The sequence below is a fragment of the Pipistrellus kuhlii genome, unplaced genomic scaffold (assembly GCF_014108245.1).
Source record: "Pipistrellus kuhlii isolate mPipKuh1 unplaced genomic scaffold, mPipKuh1.p scaffold_m20_p_15, whole genome shotgun sequence".
Classification (NCBI taxonomy): domain Eukaryota; kingdom Metazoa; phylum Chordata; class Mammalia; order Chiroptera; family Vespertilionidae; genus Pipistrellus; species Pipistrellus kuhlii.
Window position 1 is genome coordinate 19206043 of NW_023425460.1, and position 20556 is coordinate 19226598.

Consider the following 20556-nt stretch of genomic DNA (forward strand, 5'->3'; position numbering starts at 1 on the left):
TTCTCTAAAATACAGAAAAAATAGAGACTTTTCACAGGAAAGGCAGATGTGCAGCTAAAAATTATCCTTTGCAAATCTCTATATTAAAGTTGTAGGTTGTGAAAGGGTTAGGACAGATTGGCACTGTCCTTAGTGTGGATCCATGATGGGAAAGTGAATTAAAAACCATTTTTAACATTAATAATTTTGCATGAAGTCTCAATCCAGTGTGCTAATAATCATATATGAAAGCTTCTATATATATAAAAATGGTGTATTAAAGTCAAACTATGGTGTTTTAATATCTTAAAAAATAAATTTGAAAACTTTATATAAGACCTTGACTTACTTATTCCCACATTTAATAATCTTATAAAAATTAAATTTTAGTTGATAACCTTCTATGAGGTGTGTGTGTGTGTGTGTGTGTGTGTGTGTGTGTGTGTGCGCGCGCGCGCCTAGAATTTGGGAACAATTGCTTAAAATGCCACTTAGTCCAACTACTTCAATTACAAGGCTGAGAGGTGAGTGGCTCTGCCTGAAATCAGTGTTAACATCAGGGGAAGCATTGCTCCTGACAACTAGGGCAATACGCCCTCACGGACAACCAAGCACTAAACATGTTGCTAATTAGGAACCTAAATGGATGTTTATTTTAAAACAAAACAAAAATTGAATGCATAATCAAATAAATCCACCTACTTTGTAGTAGACTCTTGTGTACATGACTGTAATTCTTATTTGTCAAGGAAAATAACACCAAATCATAAATTATATAACCTAGGTCATAAATGATGTACTCTAAACTGTGAGCTTTTAATTCTCAATTACAGTCTATAGGCTATATGCTTAATACATGGCTGTTGCATAAACAGACAAATGTCATTCTGAATCACTGAAGAATTAAGTTTCCTCATAACATTAGAAACTTCTCTTGCCCTGGCTGCTGGTTTGGCTCAATGGATGGAGCGTCGGCCTGTGGACTGAAGGGTCCTTGGGTTCGATTTCAGTCAAGGGCACATGCCTGGGATGTGGGCTTATTCCCCAGTGCGGGGTGAACAGGAGGCAGCTGATCAATGATTCTCATCATTGATGTTTCTTCCTCTCCCTTCCTCTCTGGAATGAGTAAAAAAAAAAAAAAAAAAAAAAAAATTATAAATATATATATATGTATGTATATATATATATATATATATATATATATATATATATATATATATAAACTTCTCAACTTAGCCCAAAATCTTATTTTGGAAATCACTAGAACATAAATGATATAGAGGATAAAAAGATGGTGGTGGTGTGGTAAAGCTCCACTTCTCTGATTTCCCAATCAAATAAATATTTAGAAGCTTTAGGGTGCTTAAATGAGAACAGTAATTGCACACGACTTTTGTGTGAAAACATCTCACATTACTTTAGCCACACCTACTTGATTTTTTAGATAACCAGTAAGTAACATGAAAAGGTTTTAATATCCAAAGAAATCCTAGTTTAAGAGTATGTAATAGCCCAGCCAGCTCAGTGGTTGAGCATCGACCTATGAACCAGGTCAAAGTTTGATTCCAGGTTGGGAACTGGATCTGTGCTGGAGGTGGTGTGTGCAGGAGGTAGCTGATGCTATCTGCATTTCACAGGGAGGTGATCATTTCCAATTTCACCATAAACATACACACCCACATTTTTCCTATGCCTTTGAAAAATAATTTTGAGAACTGGTGCTACTTTCCCCCCCCCACTATGAAAACATGTAATATTTCAAGTTCAAGATAAAGAAAAGTTTGGTCTATTAAGAGAATGTCCCTTTATCAGAAACTTTAGGAACCCATGGGTTTTTGTTTTTTTTCTTTGAAACCCCCTTTTAAAAGCAAGATGCACCCAACCACCTGGCTCAATGTTTGAGCATCCACACATGAACGAGGAGCTGTTTGATTCCCGGTCAGGGAACATGCCCAGGTTGTGGGCTCGATTCCCCATTGGAGCGTGTGTAGTAGGCAGATCAATGATTCTCTCTCATTATTGAAGTTTCTCTCTCTCTCTCCCTTCTCTCTGAAATCAATAAAACTATATATAAAAAATAAAAGGATGATGCTCTTTTTGCTGACCCATTCATACTTATTTTAAAAGTGGGGAGGAAAAATTTATCCTAAGAAACTGATAGGTAGAATCTGGGTTTGTGGTAGTTTAGATTTTGTGAGGGATGTGCTTTGAAAACATGTCCAAGTATGTCATATGGGTTACTTAAAACCAGCATACACAATTGGGGGACCAACTTTATCTACCACAATATGCAAAACTGTATATATAAGAATGCTGATGTCTGGTTTCATTGATTCTTGTGACTTCCAAGGTAATTCTGGATTTTAGCAAGTAGGAGCTTGTGATTAACTACTACTTAGAATCAAATGACAGCAAGAATGTTTGTTACTTTTGTCAATTTCACTTTGTTAGTCTACATTACATATACATTGTCATTTTTTCCTTCTAACCCATAAGACCCATAATTCTCTTTAAAAAATGTTAACTATGTCTTTCTTTTATTGCTAATTATTTTTCACATTTTCCCCCCTGAATATGTAATGTCCTGGACTGTCTTTGAAAAGTATACAGAATGGCTACCATTAACAAGTCAACACATGACAAGTGCTGGTGAGGATGGGGAGGAAAGGGAACTCCAGCACACTGCTAGTAGGAATGCAGACTGGTGCAGCCACTATGAAAAACAGTACGGGTTTTCCTCAAAAAAATTAAATATGGAACTGCTATTTGACCTAGTGATCCTACTTCTAAAAATATATCCTAAGAAACCCAATACACCATTCAGAAAAGATGTATGTACCCATTATGTTAATAGTAGCATCTCCACATTCATAGCTAAGATCTGGAAAGAGCCCAAGTGCCCATCAGTAGATGAGTGGATAAAAAGCGGTAGTACATTTACACCATGGAATACTATGCAGCTGTAAAAAAGGATCTCTTACCCTTTCAGACAGGATAGAGGGTATTGTGCTAAGCGAAATGAGCCAAACAGAGAAAGGTATCACATAATCTAATTCATATGTGGAATCTAAAGAAAATAAACAGATGAACAAAATAGATCCAGAGACATGGAGGCCTGGAACAGACTATAGTATCTCAGAGGAAAGATGGGGGTGGGTGGGAAGAGATTAACCAAAGAACTTAAATGCATATATGCACGGCCCATGGACACAGACAATAGTGTGGTGAGGGCCTGGGATGGGGTATGGGACAGGCTAGTGTAAATGGGTGTAAAAAGGAGACATCTGTAATACTTTCAGCAATAAACAAACTTTTAAAAAAGTATGACAAATATTTGTCTTCAAATTTTTGCTCTTAAGGAAAAAAAATACAATTTAAAAGAGGATGTAATTCTTATTTTTCTCCCCCAAATGCTTTTACTAGAATCAGTCATATGCCTAATTATCAACATGGGAAATAAAAATGTTTTCACACCTTTGATCTTGCCCTGTGATTACTATTTGTCATGGGTGTGTGGCTTTGTTTTCGAGAAATTTGATATGACATGCTCCAATTAAATGTCCACATATCAAGTACTTGCCACTCCCTGGGCTAGACATTCTTCATGACAACTTATGTCTATTCTCTCTGTGACCTAAATAGCCTTTACTGGTTATCTTAATGGATCAATTAAATACCCATGAAGATGAGTACAAAGAAGTCACCACCCCTTTATTATTGACCTGGCCCATTTCTAAATAAGCAGAATAACATTCAAAGTTCATTTTGATTAAAGACTGGGAAAACATGGCAGCCATATTTTCTCAGTGTCACTATCACTGTCAAGAAGAAAATCAAGGTCATACCCAGTTATTCCTAGATTGCGTTAAGTCTCAAGAGACTAATGTAAGCTTAACTACACCCAATTTACTTTCCAGGTTAATAAAAGGTGGTGATTTTTCTTGAAAATTGTAAGTAAATCTGCACATACACGATTTTGAGAATAATTTAATATGTTAACTTGAACATACAACTACATTCTAATGTGATTATATTAAATGCAAACGGATCCTTACAAAACCAAAATAACCCACAGGCCAGGTCAGTTTTGCTCTACCCTCTGTTTAAACAAATGTGCACCACGATGGTTCAACAAGTAAGGCAAATGACATGAATATGAAAACTGCAGTTTGTAATATACCACCCACAGAACCCAGAGAAGGTGAATTAGACTAAAGTGGCAGTCATTCTAATTAAACAATCAGGACGACTTGGTTTGCAGCATGGAAACTGTCGATCTAGGTTTCTTTTCTCTTAATGATGAGAGGTCCCACATTATCTCCAGTCTCTTCGTTGTGTTTGGTGTGAGCTCCGTCACAGAATGGGAACTGGGAAGAAAAGAGGAGAATATAAAATGTTTAATCACAAAGTCAGTATTATGTTTGGCAGAGTGGGGGTGACCTTCAAGTCACATATGTATCATGATAACTGAATATAAAACAGCATTCCCATTTGTGACATTTGAGTATGGATTTTGAAAACCCTTCTATGTTTATATACTAGTTATACTTTCTTTTTGTGTGAACTGGCTATATCCATTGCCTATTTATGTGTAAGAGCCTAAGTTCACTTATTTAGGATCAATTTGTATATGATCCCTCTGTTGATCAACTTGGTACAATTTTTCCCCTGAAGCTTTTTATTTTACTTAGCTTTTCATGCCCTTAATTTTCCCATTTTCATACAAATAGGCCTTTTTAGCATCATACATTTCTTTTCATACATTTCTCTTTTTAACATCCTTCATGGAGACTTCTTTTTCTAGAAATATAGTAGATTCACATTTTGTTTCATGATTTCTTATTTTATTTTTCATTTTAAAATAGATTTTTATTGATTTCACAGAGGAAGGTAGAGGAAGAGAGAGAAATGATGATTAGACAGAATCATTGATTGGCTGCCTCCTTCATGCCCCACACTGGGGATTGAGCCTGCAACCTGGGCATGTGCCTTGACTGGGAATCGAACCATTACCTCCTGGTTCATAGGTCGATGCTCAACCACTGAGCCAAGCTGGCCAGGCTCATGATTTCACATTTTAGATATAGCTGATATTTTGATGTCCAGTGGGAGGAAAAAGGACAAAAATTTTTTTAAGTGTTTCCCAGAGTATGCTCCAAAGAAGTTAGTGCTACAATATGTGTTTAAAAAACTTACAATATGTGTTTAAAAATTTACAAACATAACCCACATACAAAGCTATTTTGATTCACAATATACATTATTATTTTACAAAGGTCCTGCTCTAAAAAACTCTATTTTACCCCAGACTCTTCCAAACTGACTAGACTGTGGGCACTTTTAACTTTATCCACAATCATGTTCTATAAAGTACACTTTGCAAAATGCTGTTCTAGATCTTGTTGCTTCATTATTATTAGAGGTTGCACCCTAGATTGTTATACTTTTCTTCATAATTTTATCAAAACAAAATATACAATGCCTAGATATTGGTTTGATATTATTATATTCATCAACCTACTCCACTGGGATAACTGATTAAAATAAGCTTAAAATTGGGTTAGTTTCCCTCAATATTATTACTCTTTTTTAAAAAATACTTTCCTAATGATTTCAGAGAGGAAGGGGGAGATATAAACATCTATGATGAGAATCATTGATTGGCTGCCTCCTGCATGCTCCCTGACCAGGAATTGAACCATGACTTTCTGGTTCATAGGTCAATGCTCAACCATTGAGCAATGCTGGCTGCGCCATATTATTATTCTTTATTAAACCCTTCCTATTTATTCTTTAGCTAACTTTATTTAAACTTTACCTATTTATTCTTCCTCATAAACATGAAATTTTTTTTTATTTATTTTTTATTTTTTTTTTTTCCAAATCCTATTTTACTCCTCTTGCAGTTTTCATTCTCAAGCTTCAAGTATATTCTGACAAGATTATTTTTGTTATAGGTTCTCTGGTTATTATAAGTAGGTATATTTTTACATATGACCTCTCTCTGTGTATGCATCATTGGTTTTTGCAAATGTATCCTTCCTACTGTTAAATAATAAAAATAAGGATTCAACAGTGTGTTAGCTGTCTCCTCAGGATTTTACACTTAGAAGGCTCAATTATCACTAGATTCGTTTGTTTCTCTCCTTCAATATTTATAGCTTCACTTCTACTTCATGTCAAATAATGATAGCTAGCACCTGTTTCATTTAATCTAGAGTTTCATGTTTAGTATAATATAAGGTACACTACTGCATGGAAGGAAATTTAGAAGAGTACAGTAACAAGAGTCTTGGCCCATGAGTTTGGCTCAGTGGATAGAGCGTCGGCCTGCGGACTGAAAGGTCCCAGGTTCGATTCTGGTCAAGGGCATGTACCTTGGTTGCGAGCACATCCCCGGTAGAGGGTGTGCAAGAGGCAGCTGATCGATGTTTCTCTCTCATCGATGTTTCTAACTCTCTATCCCTCTCTATTCCTCTGTAAAAACTCAATAAAATATATTAAAAAAAAAAAAGAGAGTCTTGGCCTTAAGAGTAAAATCACCTGATTACTCACAGGGAAGGGGAATATAATTTCATATACCCGAAACAAGACAATGATGGTAATCTTAAACATTGATATTAGAAGTGTCTATTTCAAAAACTAAAATAACATTTGGTTGATAAAGAAATTCAATTTTAATTTTACTATCTGTATATAATTCTGAGGCAGTAAATTAGTTAAAAATTATAGAAAACCTCAAGGTTTTCAGAGTATCTTCTATATCCAGGTATAAGTTCCATCTTGGGGCACTATAAATGTAATATATATGAAGCTTGCATTATTTATTTTTTTAGGTCAATAAGATATGCTACACAGTTTATTCATATTAAAAACAAATCTTTTAAGCAAAAACACAAACCCAAGCTTTTAGGTTTTTTTTTGGATAGATGAGGAAAGAGGCCATTAAAAAAATCAAACTAAAATGTATTCTATAGCAAATAACAGCATTTCAAAGTGGCAAGTTTGATAAACAAACACATTATTTTACAGTGAGAATGAAAGTTTACATTGTAAAAGACTCCATTTTTATAAATAGCTCACATAAAACATGTCACTGTAGAGTTTTATGCACACAGATTATAAAACACTTGTGACTCGGTCCACAGATTTGGATTTGTGCACATTCAAAGGAAATTAATTAGAAGGTGGCTGGCAGGGCGGGACTGGGCCAGATATGCCCTGGAGCCAACCTCTCACAGTCCCTCCCCAGATGGCTGCACCTGTTCCTTGCTGTCAGTGGGACACCTAGTAAAAACTTCCCTAGTACAAACTCATCCTGTCATTGGGAGTTTTCTAGCAGTGAGCATCCCAATAGCTTTTAATTGCGCAACCCCTGCCTGCACAGTGTGGCAATTGCGAGAAAGAGAAAATGGATTTTTACACTTTACAAAGTGTGTTAAAAAATGAATTTCTACATGTTCCTAAGAGATCTGATTCATTAGTTCTGGGAAAACCTCTTGTTACATACACACAGCAAACAAGTGATTATAATTAGGATTATTTTAAAGTTTATATTACACTAGGGGCCCAGTGCATGAAATTCGTGCACTGGGGTAGGGCCCCTCAGGCTAACCTGCCCCCTCTCACATACTGGGAGCCCTCAGGGGATGTCCTACTGATGGCTTAGGCCCGTTCCCCATTGGGAGCGGAACTAAGCCGTAGTCTGGCCTTCCTTTGCTGGAGGTGACCAGGCTGATCAGGGGAAGGCACCAGCCCCATCACCCTGCTGCTGCAGCCACTGCCAGTCACTGCAGCCACCAAGGTATTTTCATCAACATGGACTCCAGTCCCTTCACCATGAAAAAATGACAACTTTCTTTAAGCATTTTCAAGATGTGTCTTTCATAGGATATGACATTTCTTTATTTTTCTTTTTATCCTCACCTGAGGATATGTTTCCATTGATTGTATCCTCTTCTTTCCAATCCCAGGCTCAGCCCTTGCCAAGCCTAAAGCCTTTGCCCCAGACTTTAGGCTTGGGAAGGGGGATCCCCGGCACCTCCAGTCACAGGCTAGGCCCCTTCCCAAACCTACAGCTCCACCAGATGGCCAGCTGGGAGTGACCTGGGTGCTGAGGTTCCCAAGATCCAGGTATGTATGCAAATTTACTGTCATCTTTGTTGGGTTAATTTGCATACTCACTCTGATTGGCTGTGGGCGTAGTGCTGGTACGGTCAATTTACATGTTTATTATTAGGTAAAATATAACGTTTTTGGGAATAGGTAAAAAAGGCATTTAAGTTTTGTTATAAAACAATTAGGTTGTATAAGTAAAAAAAACTGAATGTAAAAAATTACTGAATGTAACACCTATCTAATCCAAGGCATTAACTACGTCTGTGCACTGACTTATAAATGTGTGACTTGGCACCTGTATGACAACCTTAGGAACCTCAAGAATGTGGGGAGCTTCCAAAGATGTTTGAAGAAGAAGACCATCCATTAACTTGAGTAATATTCAAAGTGAGCTCCTAATTCACTTTGGGAATAAGAAAGTATCCAAGATTCAGTGAAAATTCCAAAGTGACAAATCCTAGATGCAAAGAGGATCATTAATAGCATAAAAGTTAAACACACAAAAAAGACTGAAAATAAAATGATTGGTCTCGCATTCCTTTCCTTAAAGTCCAGCTATGGGAAATGGTAATCCCTTGTTTAATCATCTGAAAATTCTAAATTGTACGATGCAAGAATAATCCTGGAATGTTATGTTGAACTATAAAGTCTAATAAACATTCAAATCACCACCTTCTGTCTATTTGTGATTCTTCCTGAAATACTTAAGATTTTAGTCCATGAAAGAATATATTTGCTTTATTGACGCTTTACCTTCTGGGAAAACCCAACCAAGGTTTAGAGTCCACTAAAGCTGTCATATAATTTCTTCTTTTTCCCATTCACTCACATTTAATGAAGATTTGACTTTAGCAATTATTAGTAAGTCATACTTTAAATCACTTGGACACAGCTTCTATTCTATTCTGTTGAAATGACACCAAAGGTCAATTGACTAAGTCTATTCATGTGGTTGACTTTTCACACATGCTGACAACCAAATCTTTGAAACTTTCCCCCTTTCCACTGCAAAGCCAAAATATTCTTAGTTTTCTTCTTAACTCTAGCCCATTTATTCTTTGTTGGCTCTTATTCCTCTTCCCAAAATTCCCTAAGAGTTCAAACTAAGCCCTTGATTTTTATCTGTATCCAGGATTTGTTGGTTGCATTCCTATGCTTGACTCATCAGTTTTGCTGATCTCTATCTCTAACCCTGATGTCTCAATTTTAGTCCCACATTTCAGATTGTCTGTTGTACATTTCCAGTCCAACATCACCTTAAGTTCACTCTTTGAATAAAACTCCTAGGAAACCAGCTGTTCACCCTGAATTCCTTATTTCTGTTAATGGCACCATCTCTACAAACACAAAGGGTTAGGTACTTCAGTGAGCATCAGTTGATCTCCCCCAATCTTTAACAAAAATCATCATTGCATTTGGCTGATCCTTCCCTCCAAATGTTTCATATATCTATCTGTTCATTGTTTCCCAGTCCCATAGCTAGCACCCTGGTATAAGTCTTTTAACTTTATGTCTGAAATCCCTGACAAGGAGCTCCCCCAAGTCTAGAGGCACAAACTCCTCACACTGGTACACTCAAGACGCTCTTCAATTTGGACTTATTTCTGGGGGCAGACAGTGCAAGGACAAGACTAGATTCTTCACTGGTTCCACCTTTGCCCATATGAGTTCTTTCCAGAAGATTCTGATAACGTTTCCAATACTTGCTAGTCTATTCAAATGCCACCAATATTTCTGGGCAATTTAACACTCTCTCTCTCTCTCTCTCTAAATATATATATATATATCACTATATCTTCCCAGAAAATTGTAGCCCATAGTATAACGCTTCTTTTTATTTAAAGGCCTTGTACTGTACCCACTATACCCATCTATGATACCTGCTGTTTTATGACTTTTGCCATGCATGTATATAGAGTAGATATTAAATGAACTATTTAAAATCACTGACTACAGAGCTATTACAACTCTGACTTAGAAATTCCCTCATTTTTACAGGTATTACTTTCTATATTTTGATGAGCAATGAAAGAATGAAACTTATTATAGGTATAATTTTTGAAAACAAACCAGATGTAGTCTATAGATTATTATTGAGGATTATTTTCTAGCAACCCCAGTAGTAACTTTTGAACAATCCCACATTCCAAATGAATAGCATTCTTAAGGTATAACTTGCAATAGCATTATTAATTTTTGGTTCATATTCCATATGTTCATTAAGCATTTTTAGACACTATGACATAATCTAAGTACTATACATTGAATTATGCAACATCAATTGTATTGGGAGAAGGGAGTTAGTGGAATATGCTTCCCAGTGCCTCCTATGTGGTATGTTGATTTGTGATAATGGCTCTCCAGTACAGGAAAAGTCCCTCACATAATGTGCCTTCAGAAAGTCAGTTAGTGTATGAGCTATTCAAGGTGACCTTAGAAGGGTAATTTACCATCTTTATATCAGTAGCTGTCATCACTGTCTAAAAGCTGCAGGTATCACAGATGATACTTCCAAATGGAACCTGATGAAATGCAATTCTCACAAAAGAAAGTAAGATTTAAAAAAATACAATGTTAGACATTTAACTATAGAAGCTGCAGCTTAAAGAAAGTTTAGGATACAGAGTCAATATGTTTATTAGGTAAAAAATTTTCAAGGCTAATTTTCCCAAACTTTCTCTTGAAATTTCTAAAACTTTTCCTAGAATCCAGGAGTTTGAAAACTCAAGAAAACATTTTATGTCTTCTATTTCTGTGTGTAGGCTGCATACATCATTTTGTGGGACAGCAGAGGCTAGGATCCACTTGAAGAGGAAATCTTTGCTAGTAAATAGATTTCTTTCTCTTCTTTGGCTAAAATATGGTTACATTCACCTGAACTCAATGAGAATATGATGTAATTTTACTTTATAATGGTTATACATTTTATTTTAAACCGTTCTTTTGTGTGCGTGTGTGTGTGCGTGCGTGCGTGTGTGTGTGTGTGTGTGTGTGTGTGTGTGTGTGTGTGTGTGTTTTACTGATTTTAGAGAGTGAGGGCGAGGAAGAAAGGAATAGAAACATCAATGATGAGAGAGAATCATTAATGGGCTGCCTTCTGCATGCCCCATACTGGGGATCAAGCCCGAAACCCAGGCATATGCCCTGACTGGGAACTGAACTATGACCTCCTGGTTCTTGGGTTGATGCTCAACTACTGAGCCAAACCAGCGAGGCAGTGGTTATACATTTTAGTATCTATATTCCTGAAGAGTATAAGAAAAACAGAGAAGAACAAGATCCATCTAAAAATTTTTTGAAAAGGACTGGCTATCTTAACATTATTTGGTGATACCAGTTTGATAGAATAGTTAAAAAGAAGTATTTCATTAAAGATGGTACTTATATAAAGAACTTATTTCCTCACCTTTTTGGACCTCCAACAACGGCAGTACACAGCTTTATCTCCCAAATCCTCCATGTCAAAAGCATGTACGACCTTGGGGTCATCTTTCTGAATGTGTAGGTTAATTATATTTTTGTTGCGATGATCTTTAACATAAAATTTTTTGTAAGCTAGATAACCAATTGCGGCTGTCCCAGCAGCAATGGTAACTGCTGCGATCCATTCAACTACAGCAGGGAAGAAAAACAAGAATAATTATCAAGATTATTGATAAATATGTATAAAATACACACTAATAATCTAATATAATGTTCAGGAAATCCAATTTTTGAGCACTAAGCATCCCAATAATCAAAGTTGGTTTTTAATATTAACTTTATAGTCAGAACACACTGATGTAAAACTTTGTTAAGACTTTACCCAGCCCATAGCAATGATAGCTAAATTACAATAGAAGAGGGAAACTAAAAAATCATTTTATAGACGAAAAAGCAAGGCTTAATACTATTTTTAAAGAGTTCATATAAAGATTTAAAATAACATGTGAGTCTATAGATACCAATTGCTCTAAAAAATACATACAAAATACCCTGAATAATAAACATTCAAAGAAATAAATCCGACATGATTCTGGGCTTTAAAGTCATCAAAAAATTGTTTTTTTGTGTGTTTTTTTAATTTCAAAGTGCTGTCTCATTAAAATAAAAATCAGAATGGTCTAATTTCATATTAAACATGAGTAATATAATTAGTTATATTCTCGTTTAATAAATTCTGATTTTTCCTTATCCATCAGTGGATGATTATCTAAATTCCCTACAAACTTCATTTTAAATTTAATGACATTTTGGGGGCAGGGGAGCTGGGTGAAAAAGGCGAAGGGATTAAAAAGCACAAATTGGTGGTTACAAAATAGTCACTGGAATATAAAGCACAGGATAGGGAATATAGTCAATAATACTATCATAACTATGCATGGTGCCAGGTGAGAACTAGAGTTTTGGGATCACTTTGTAAACTATATAAGTGTCTAACCACTAAGTTGTACACCTGAAACTGATATAAAATATGGAATGTCAACTGTAATTGAAAAAATAAGAAAAATAAGTTTAATGACATTTTTCTACTCAGTTATTAACAGGCCATCTATTTTTTTCTACATAGCTTTCTTTTTCAAAGAGCCTTTAGAAACCCAAGCACTTAACAACTAACTACCCCACATCCAGAGGCTGTTGGAGAGGAGAAAGGTCTGCAAAGTCTGGTTAGCCTCAGCCTCAGAGGACAGCTGTCTATTCCCAGCACGGAGGGGGCTGCAGGAAAAAGTTGAACAGGGGTCAGGATAAACACACTGCACTGCTTCCCAGCACTTCCTGAGTCAGATCTTCATAAGTGTTTGAAATAAGTTCCCAGGCTATCAAATAAAGCCCGAGAGAGATAAGTATAAAAAAAACACATTCCAAGGCCAAATAAAAACATATAATGGATAATTAACTGTATGGCTTAATTTGCACTATTGATGTCTTATTGCACTAATGTGATTAACCACTGTACCCACCAGTGCCTTACATAAAATTGGAATGAATTCTTACAAAATTCCATGGAAAAGAATAACCCTTCTCACACTTGGTTTCTTTTATCTTGGTCTTCTCTAAGCTTATTTAATAATCTAGTTTTTACCAATGTTTCTAATTAGCATGTTCCTCGTATTCTGTTTTCAACTACAGTATTTTTCTCTACAAAGTAATTTAGTTTGTTTTCCTCCCCCCCAACATTTCCATTCCTCTTGCTATAATCCCTTAAAATAAACATTAATGCTATGTTCTTCCCAGGTGCTGCATGACTAAGAAAACAAGTTAATAAGTGATTTGACAGCTTCAAACCTTTGGCCTCACTAAAGGACGTTTTTTAACTGAACATTTTGTGTAGATTTGTCTTGAATTTTAGTGCTGCTTCATAGTATTTCCCTATGGCAATTCCAAGCAGGGCTGAAACTTTGCTCTAATTTCAAGCTTGATTCATGATTTTTTTTTTAATCTTAAAAAAATATTTTTATTGATTTCAGAGAGGAAGAGAGAGAGAGAGAGAGAGAGAGAGAGAGAGAGAGAGAGAGAGAGAGAGAGAGAGAGAGACATTAATGAGAGAGAATCATTGATTGGCTGCCTCCTGCACGCCCCACTCTGGGGATCGAGCCCACATCCAGGCATGTGCCCAGACTGGGAATTGCATCGTGACCTCCTGGTTCACAGGTCGACACTCAACCACTGAGCCACGCTACCTGGCAATGAGCTTTCTTTTTGATGCATTGGAACTTCCTCAAGAAAATTAATCTAGCCGAAACCGGTTTGGCTCAGTGGTAGAGCGTTGGTATGCGGACTGAAGGGTCCCAGGTTCGATTCCGGTCAGGGGCATGTATGTTGGTTGTGGGCACAACCCCAGTAGGGGGTATGCAAGAGGCAGCTGGTCAGTGTTTCTCTCTCATCGACGTTTCTAGCTCTCTCTCTCTGTCCCTTCCTCTCTGTAAAAAATCAACAGAAATATATTTTTAAAAAAATTAATCTAAGTCAGGAGCTATGGAAATCCACTTCTTTGCTAATAAAAAGCCACACTGAATAGTTAATGGACTTATCACAAAATGGGCTAAAATATTGCTTTGTATAGTATATGTTCAGTTATGTTTGCTGAACATTGTCCTTAGGAGAAATTTAAAAGGGGGAATATCCTAAAAGACTAACACAATTCCTTAAACGCTGTTGATCTTAATTACACTCTACTTTCCAGGTGAATCATGAAGCAATCTCTGATTTATTTTAATGGTGCCTACACATTATAAAAAAGCCTGAGACCCAAAGAATAACTCCATTGGCTAGTATTAATTTGTCTCACAATATAAAAAGAGAATCCGATAGGATTTTCTACCTGAAACTTGTAATAGGCTAAAAGAACCATTTTTACTCATTAAAACATTCTTCTATTTTCTTATCTCATATTACCAACTTAATCCATATGGTAACCTTTTTATTTATTTTTTTTAAACATTTACTTCCCCTTGATTTTTTTGGTGGGGAAGAAATGACAGAATAACTGACACGGAACAGAGGCAACAGCAAATCAAAGAAATGGGAACTGACTCTAGGTATCACCCAAGAGTGCTTGTTCCATGAGGAATCAAAACAGGCACTCTGTGACCCCACAGAAATGCCACACACAAGCACATGCATGCTAGGAAAATGGCTTTGTGTTTGCTCCAGTGAGGTTTATTTTATTTTATTTTATTTAGAATTACAGAACTAAAGAAGGTATTAAGAAAAGAATTTCCATTTCTTCTTCTTCCTCCTCAAATTCTAATTATCTAATCTCATAAGAGACAAATGTAAAATCTCCCAGAATAAAAAAATTGCTCTTTATGATTTCATTACTGCAGCCTGAAACAGCCTTTTCGGCAAAAATCTGTGGATGCCACTGACAACTAGGGAAAGGAAGGAAAAGGAAACTGTATGACGATACATAAGAAAGATGACAGCTTCAGAGCCAACAATTAGAATAGAGAAAGGATTGAAAACCAAAGTGGCATTTAGTCTTTGTTCGTACATATTAAGGATAAATACTACCGCAGAGGCAACAGGGACTTTACCAAGACCTAATTAAAATTTCTATTTATTGATTGATTGATTTTAGAGAGAGAAGGGGAAAGAGAGAAACATTGATTTGCTGTTCCACTTATTTATGCATTCATTGGTCGATTCTTATATGTGACCTGACTACTGATGGAAATTACAACCTTGGCGTATGAGGAGGATGCTCTAACCAACTGAACTACCCAGCCATGGTTAAGATCCAATTCTTAAAGATATTTCAGTTGACAACTCCCTGACATTATTTCTGTTTCTTCTGGTTTCTTTTTATTTTTTAAATACATTTTTATTGATTTCAGAGAGGAAGGGAAAGGGAGAAACATCAATGATGAGAGAGAATCATTAGCCTCCTGCATGTCTCAAGCCCACAACCCCTCATGTACCTCCAAGTCAATGCCACACTGGCCCGGCTGTCTCTTCTGGTTTACGTTCACTTCCATTTTTCTATAGGCATCTCTCAAGATACAGTATTTCTATAGTTAGATTAAATCCCAGCTTATCCAACTTTCCTTAATAATGCTTTATATCTACACAAATGCCGTAAGCCAATATAAAGAACAATATACAGATACATTCCTAAATAATTCCTACCTGTCTTACTCTTCCTTTGGCCTGTTACGTATAATCTCTGGTTTTATCTGTTAGAATTATTCAGAGAAAATATGAACATGTTCCCAAATCCTCCACCATTATTTATAACCCATTCCTCTGATTTTTCTCTAGTGTGGGGATTATTTTGCTTTAATTTACACAGAAATCTCACCCTGCTTCTTTTCCTGTAATCCCTTTCTGCCCCAGACTGTTCCCTCCAGCCCAGCGTCAACTGCCACAGAATCAAAATGTTCCTTCCATCTCGGGAGAGGGGGAGGGGAGCTGTGTTTAAATCTTTCCCTCCCCAGGTCTCCCCCAGATTGGTAGGCTGTACCTGGCAATGTTTCCCCTCAAGGCCTGACATACATTTAATATAAATTATGTAAGAAGAAATAACAGACTGCTAATTTGAGTTTACGGCTCCATCTGCCCATCAGGCCATCACATGGCTCTTACACCAAATAACTTATCTCTGGCCTCATCTTAACCTATTATTTCAAAGTTTGAAATTTAAATATTTCCTGAGATTTAAAGTAAAAACATTTATTATAAAATGTCTCAGACATACACAGAGAATATTCTAATGAACTCTCATTTACTCAGCTCCAAGAAATATCAGTTCACCACCAATCTTGTTTCCTGTATCTCACAAACCTCCGAGTTATTTGTTTATAATGCATAGGAGTTTCTTTTTTATTGTCAGATCTGTACATTACTTCTCAAAAAACCAAACCCTTAAACAGCTACTTTATTTATTTTTTTTGTTTTCTTCTTTTTGCTTATCTTTATTTATTTTATTAAGGTATTATATGTGTACATATCTTTCCATTGCCCCCCCTCCCCACGCCCATGCATGCCCTCCCCCTGAGTTTTTAGTCCATTGGTTTTGCTTATATGCATGCATACAAGTCCTTCCATTGATCTCTTATCTCCCCTATCATCCCCTATCAGCTGTTAAAGTGTGTATATCCTCCTATCCTTCCCACTGTAATTTGACAGTCTGTTTGTTGCTTTACTGTCTCTGTATCTATCTTTTTGTTCATCAGTTTATATAAACAGCTACTGTATATGACTCAATGAATTTATTGAACCCAAATGAATTAATTTTAGTAAAATAAACAAGGACATAAAAGTTAGAGAATAGGAATTTATGAAATTTAGTTTTGGTTACACACATTGTAGTATTCAAGGTTTGGGATGAATAATAAAACAAGGTAGATAGATGAACACCTATTTTGTAATCTGAGGATAAAGCAAAGTATTAAAAAAAAAAAGTGATTTGAGGGGACAGATTAAGGAAGGCCTTTTAAAATACAGGGTATTCCAAAAAATGTATACACAGACTTTGAATAATTATAAAGGCAGATTTGATTAAAATCCATTTTAGCCCTAGCTGGTTTGGCTCAGTGGATATAGAGCAGCAGCCTTCAGACTGAAGGGTCCCAGGTTCGATTCCAGTCAAGGGCACATGCCTGGGTTTAGGGCTTGATCCCCATTAGGGGTGGTGCAGGAGACAGCCAATCAATGATTCTCTCTCATCATTGATGTTTCTATCTCTCTTTCCATCTCCCTTCCTCTCTGAAATCAATAAAGACATTTAATTTTTTTTTTCAAAAAAATCCATTTCATTTTTAAAATTGAGCTATCAGCTGTTAAAGTGTGTATACATTTAATACCCTGTATTTGGTTAAGTTGGCTCTTTTTTCTTTTTAAAGATGAGGGTGAATTATGAGTTGCTTTGGGCTGAAGAGAAGAAAACCTGAGTGACAGGACTTAGATCAATAAATATCATTAAGGAGGCTGGAGAAAATGGCAATTGGAAGACGTGGAGAATGAACTCCATTAAGGGAAGGGATTACAGATGAAAGCAGATTCAATGAGTCTGGAAGTATCAAGGACCAAAAAATATTTAGCAAACTTCCTAAAAGTCATCTATCAGGTATGAGGAGGAGTCATTAGTGACTCCTTGGTAGTGAAAGCCATTTAATAATAGAAACTATAATAAACTATAATTAAATATTTGGTATGAGCATGTCACTCATACCCCAAAAAGGAAAAAAAAAGTTTGGTATAACAGACCAAATGGTCAAGAGCCATTTCAATGACTGGAATCTTTGGATATCAATTCCAGTCACTCATCCTCATTACTTCTCCCAGGTTCATTCCTGGCCTGATGCCCACCACTTTTACTTATAGCCCACTCATTATTTTCTTCTGAATATAAACAAGGATTTTGTATGCACACACACACACACACACACACACTAATATTGTGGTTACCATTGTCAAATACTATTCTATGCCCTTTATAAATATTAACTTACTTTTTAAAAATCTATTTTATTGATTTTTTTTTTTTACAGAGAGGAAGGGGAGGGATAGAGAGTTAGAAACATCGATGAGAAATTTCGATCAGCTGCCTCCTGCACACCCCCTACAGGGGATGTGCCCGAAACCAAGGTACATACCCTTGATGGGACTTGAACCTGGGACTCTTCAGTCCCCAGACCAAACACTCTGTCCACTGAGCCAAACTGTTTAGGGCTAATTATTAACTTATTTAACTAAGAAAAGACATGGTCATCTCCCCCCAAATCAAATGATCTAAAATGATTTTCAATCTGTAAAAACTAAATGTTTGGTTTAAAACTTGAGAGAACAATTTGAGCTCTAATTCCCAAGACAATCTCTGTCCCTACTTTGCCACACAACTATATCTGAGAAAGAAGGTGCTGGTAGAAAAGATTGACAAAGGCTTTGGGCCTTTTCTCAGAATCCTCACAACAACCATTATGCTTTTATTTGTTTTATTTATTTATTTGTTTGTTTATTTATTTATTTCAGAGAGGAAGGAAGAGGGAGAGAGAGAAACATCAATGATGAGAGAGAATCACTGATTGGCTGCCTCCTGCACGCACCACCCCCTTCTGGGGGTCAAGCCCACAACCCAGGCATGTGTCCTTGACCGGAATAGAACTGGGACAGTCAGTCCACAGCAACTTCTGATAACAACTGTACTTCAAGTTTAAGTTAATAATCCTCTTCACCAAGCAATTTCCTGCTCCTTAGAAAATTGCAAACTAACGGGAAAGTCACTTTTAGATTCCCTTACAGTGAGATTAGAAAAACAATATAAAAAACAAATCTGTCTTAATTGCAGATTAGCCTGTAGGTAGTATTAAGAAGCACTAGGGTTTACTTATTTCACATTTCAATAGTATGCTACCAAACCAGACTTTAGAGCCCGTTTTATACAAAATGACTCTACATTTTAAGGACACATTTTGGAATCTTTCCATCCATTATCACACAAATGCAAACTACCTTCCTAAAAAATTACCAGTAGCTCAAGTCACACTAGTATTTTACATAATAGTCTTATTCCTGAGAAAATACAGGTTTGGTTTAAAAAACCTCAAACACAAACAAAAATCAATCTCTACTTTAAATGCACCCCGATGCCTCTATTTGACACTCAAGGTGAGTATCCTTTGAAATAATTTTTGCAAGTAATCACCTCCTATACACCTCATTGTAACTTGAAGATGTCATGGGTTGTCACCCTCACTCTAACAGCAACGTTGGGAACAGAAGTGGAATTCTCCAATGTATAGAATCTATTACAGAATTAGGGCTCAAACTAGTAGGAGGAACCTTTTTACAGATTCTGGCATTCTAGGTAGTCAATATTTACTGAACAAATCAATTGGGCTAGTTTTAATTAACTTCTGGACAATCTCTTTACCTCTCCTTAACTACTGTTACAGGTAACCAAACCTTGAGGTGTGGCATTTTATCCTGGGCAGAGAGATCACATGTATCCTGTAGCTGGTGCTCAGAATATATTAATAGTTATAGCACCACCACCGAGAACTGTTATGAAATGAAGTTCACATTAACTGACTTCTAGAAAGTCTCTTAATTTTAATCGGACCTTCTGTGAAGTGACACTTCCAAACGCTAGGTACTAGCACAAGGGAAGCAAGGCTGGAAAGAAAAGGAAAAAAAAGGTTTTCAATCTTCTCTCCTGGACTACTACAGCCAGGAAGCGCCAGATGCCAGAGGCATCACGAAAAACTGGGAAAACGTAAAAAATCTCGGATTGGGCTTCTTCCCTTTAAAAATATGTGCAAAACTAAGATGTGATGAGTCATGCATCCCTTCAGGGTTGCAGGCAATACACGTTCCAACTCCACGGTGATTTAAACGTGAGAAGGGGGAAACAGGTTTTGATGTTGTTGTTTTGCTTTTTTTCATCTCTCCTTTTTTCCCCAAGCCCTATGACTTCAGAACACAGAGGGGGCTCCACAGAGAAAAGCTAGCGGCAGCGGCGGCGGCGGGATCCTTAGGCTTTAGGGTTTGGCTGGTGAGCGGAAACCTGATCCAGACCTGGGCAGGAGATAAGATGTCTGCATGGTTTCCCCAAGCCAAACTATTCCCCGGGGATAAGCGCCAATCCATACCGCGTTCCCCGTTCGGCCCAGAGAGCCCGTGGGTCGGCCAAGAGCTTGCCCTTGGTGCATCTCAAGGTGACCAGACCGGAGGGCGCCCGGGGCAGCGCTAACAGCCAGGAGAGGTGCTGACGGCGCTGCACCGGGGCGCAGGCCGCCGGCCTCACCCGCTCCCGGGCCCCCACTTCACCTCGTACGTTGGAAGGCAGGCTCATGGCGCCGTCGCTTGCAAGGCGTGTGTGCACCGGACACTGAACCCAAACCGGCGGCGGCTAAGCGCTGCGGACAGACCGAGTCAAGGTGCGAAAGGCGTCCTAAGGGCACCGATTCCGGGCGGCTACCGCGCAGGCGCCGCGCGGCAGTCCGTAAGCACGTGCGTCTCCTCCGCCCGGGCCGAGGC

The 20556-nt window shown here is 37.2% G+C and overlaps 1 protein-coding gene across 1 annotated transcript; it reads right to left on the reverse strand.

Annotated features, from left to right (window-relative positions):
* Window positions 1–3948: 3948 nt before the first annotated feature.
* CISD1 (CDGSH iron sulfur domain 1) lies at window positions 3949–20515 on the reverse strand. The gene is made up of 3 exons (XM_036438430.2): window positions 20347–20515; window positions 11504–11709; window positions 3949–4346 (listed from the first exon to the last, which is right to left on the reverse strand). Exons 1-3 carry the CDS (start codon window positions 20369–20371, stop codon window positions 4257–4259), a joined length of 321 nt encoding a protein of 106 aa, XP_036294323.1. The 5' UTR covers window positions 20372–20515; the 3' UTR covers window positions 3949–4256.
* Between the last annotated feature and the right edge of the window lie 41 nt (window positions 20516–20556).

What these genes read in the sequence shown, in the direction of transcription:
- CISD1 (XM_036438430.2), bottom strand. Translation starts at nt 20,371, where the DNA reads ATGAGCCTGCCTTCCAACGTACGAG. An exon ending in CCTGCCTTCCAACGTACGAG is followed by an intron (nt 11,710 to 20,346) that starts GTGAAGTGGGGG and finishes TCCCTGCTGTAG; the next exon opens with TTGAATGGATCGCAGCAGTT. An exon ending in GTTGTTGGAGGTCCAAAAAG is followed by an intron (nt 4,347 to 11,503) that starts GTGAGGAAATAA and finishes TTTTCTTCCCAG; the next exon opens with TTCCCATTCTGTGACGGAGC.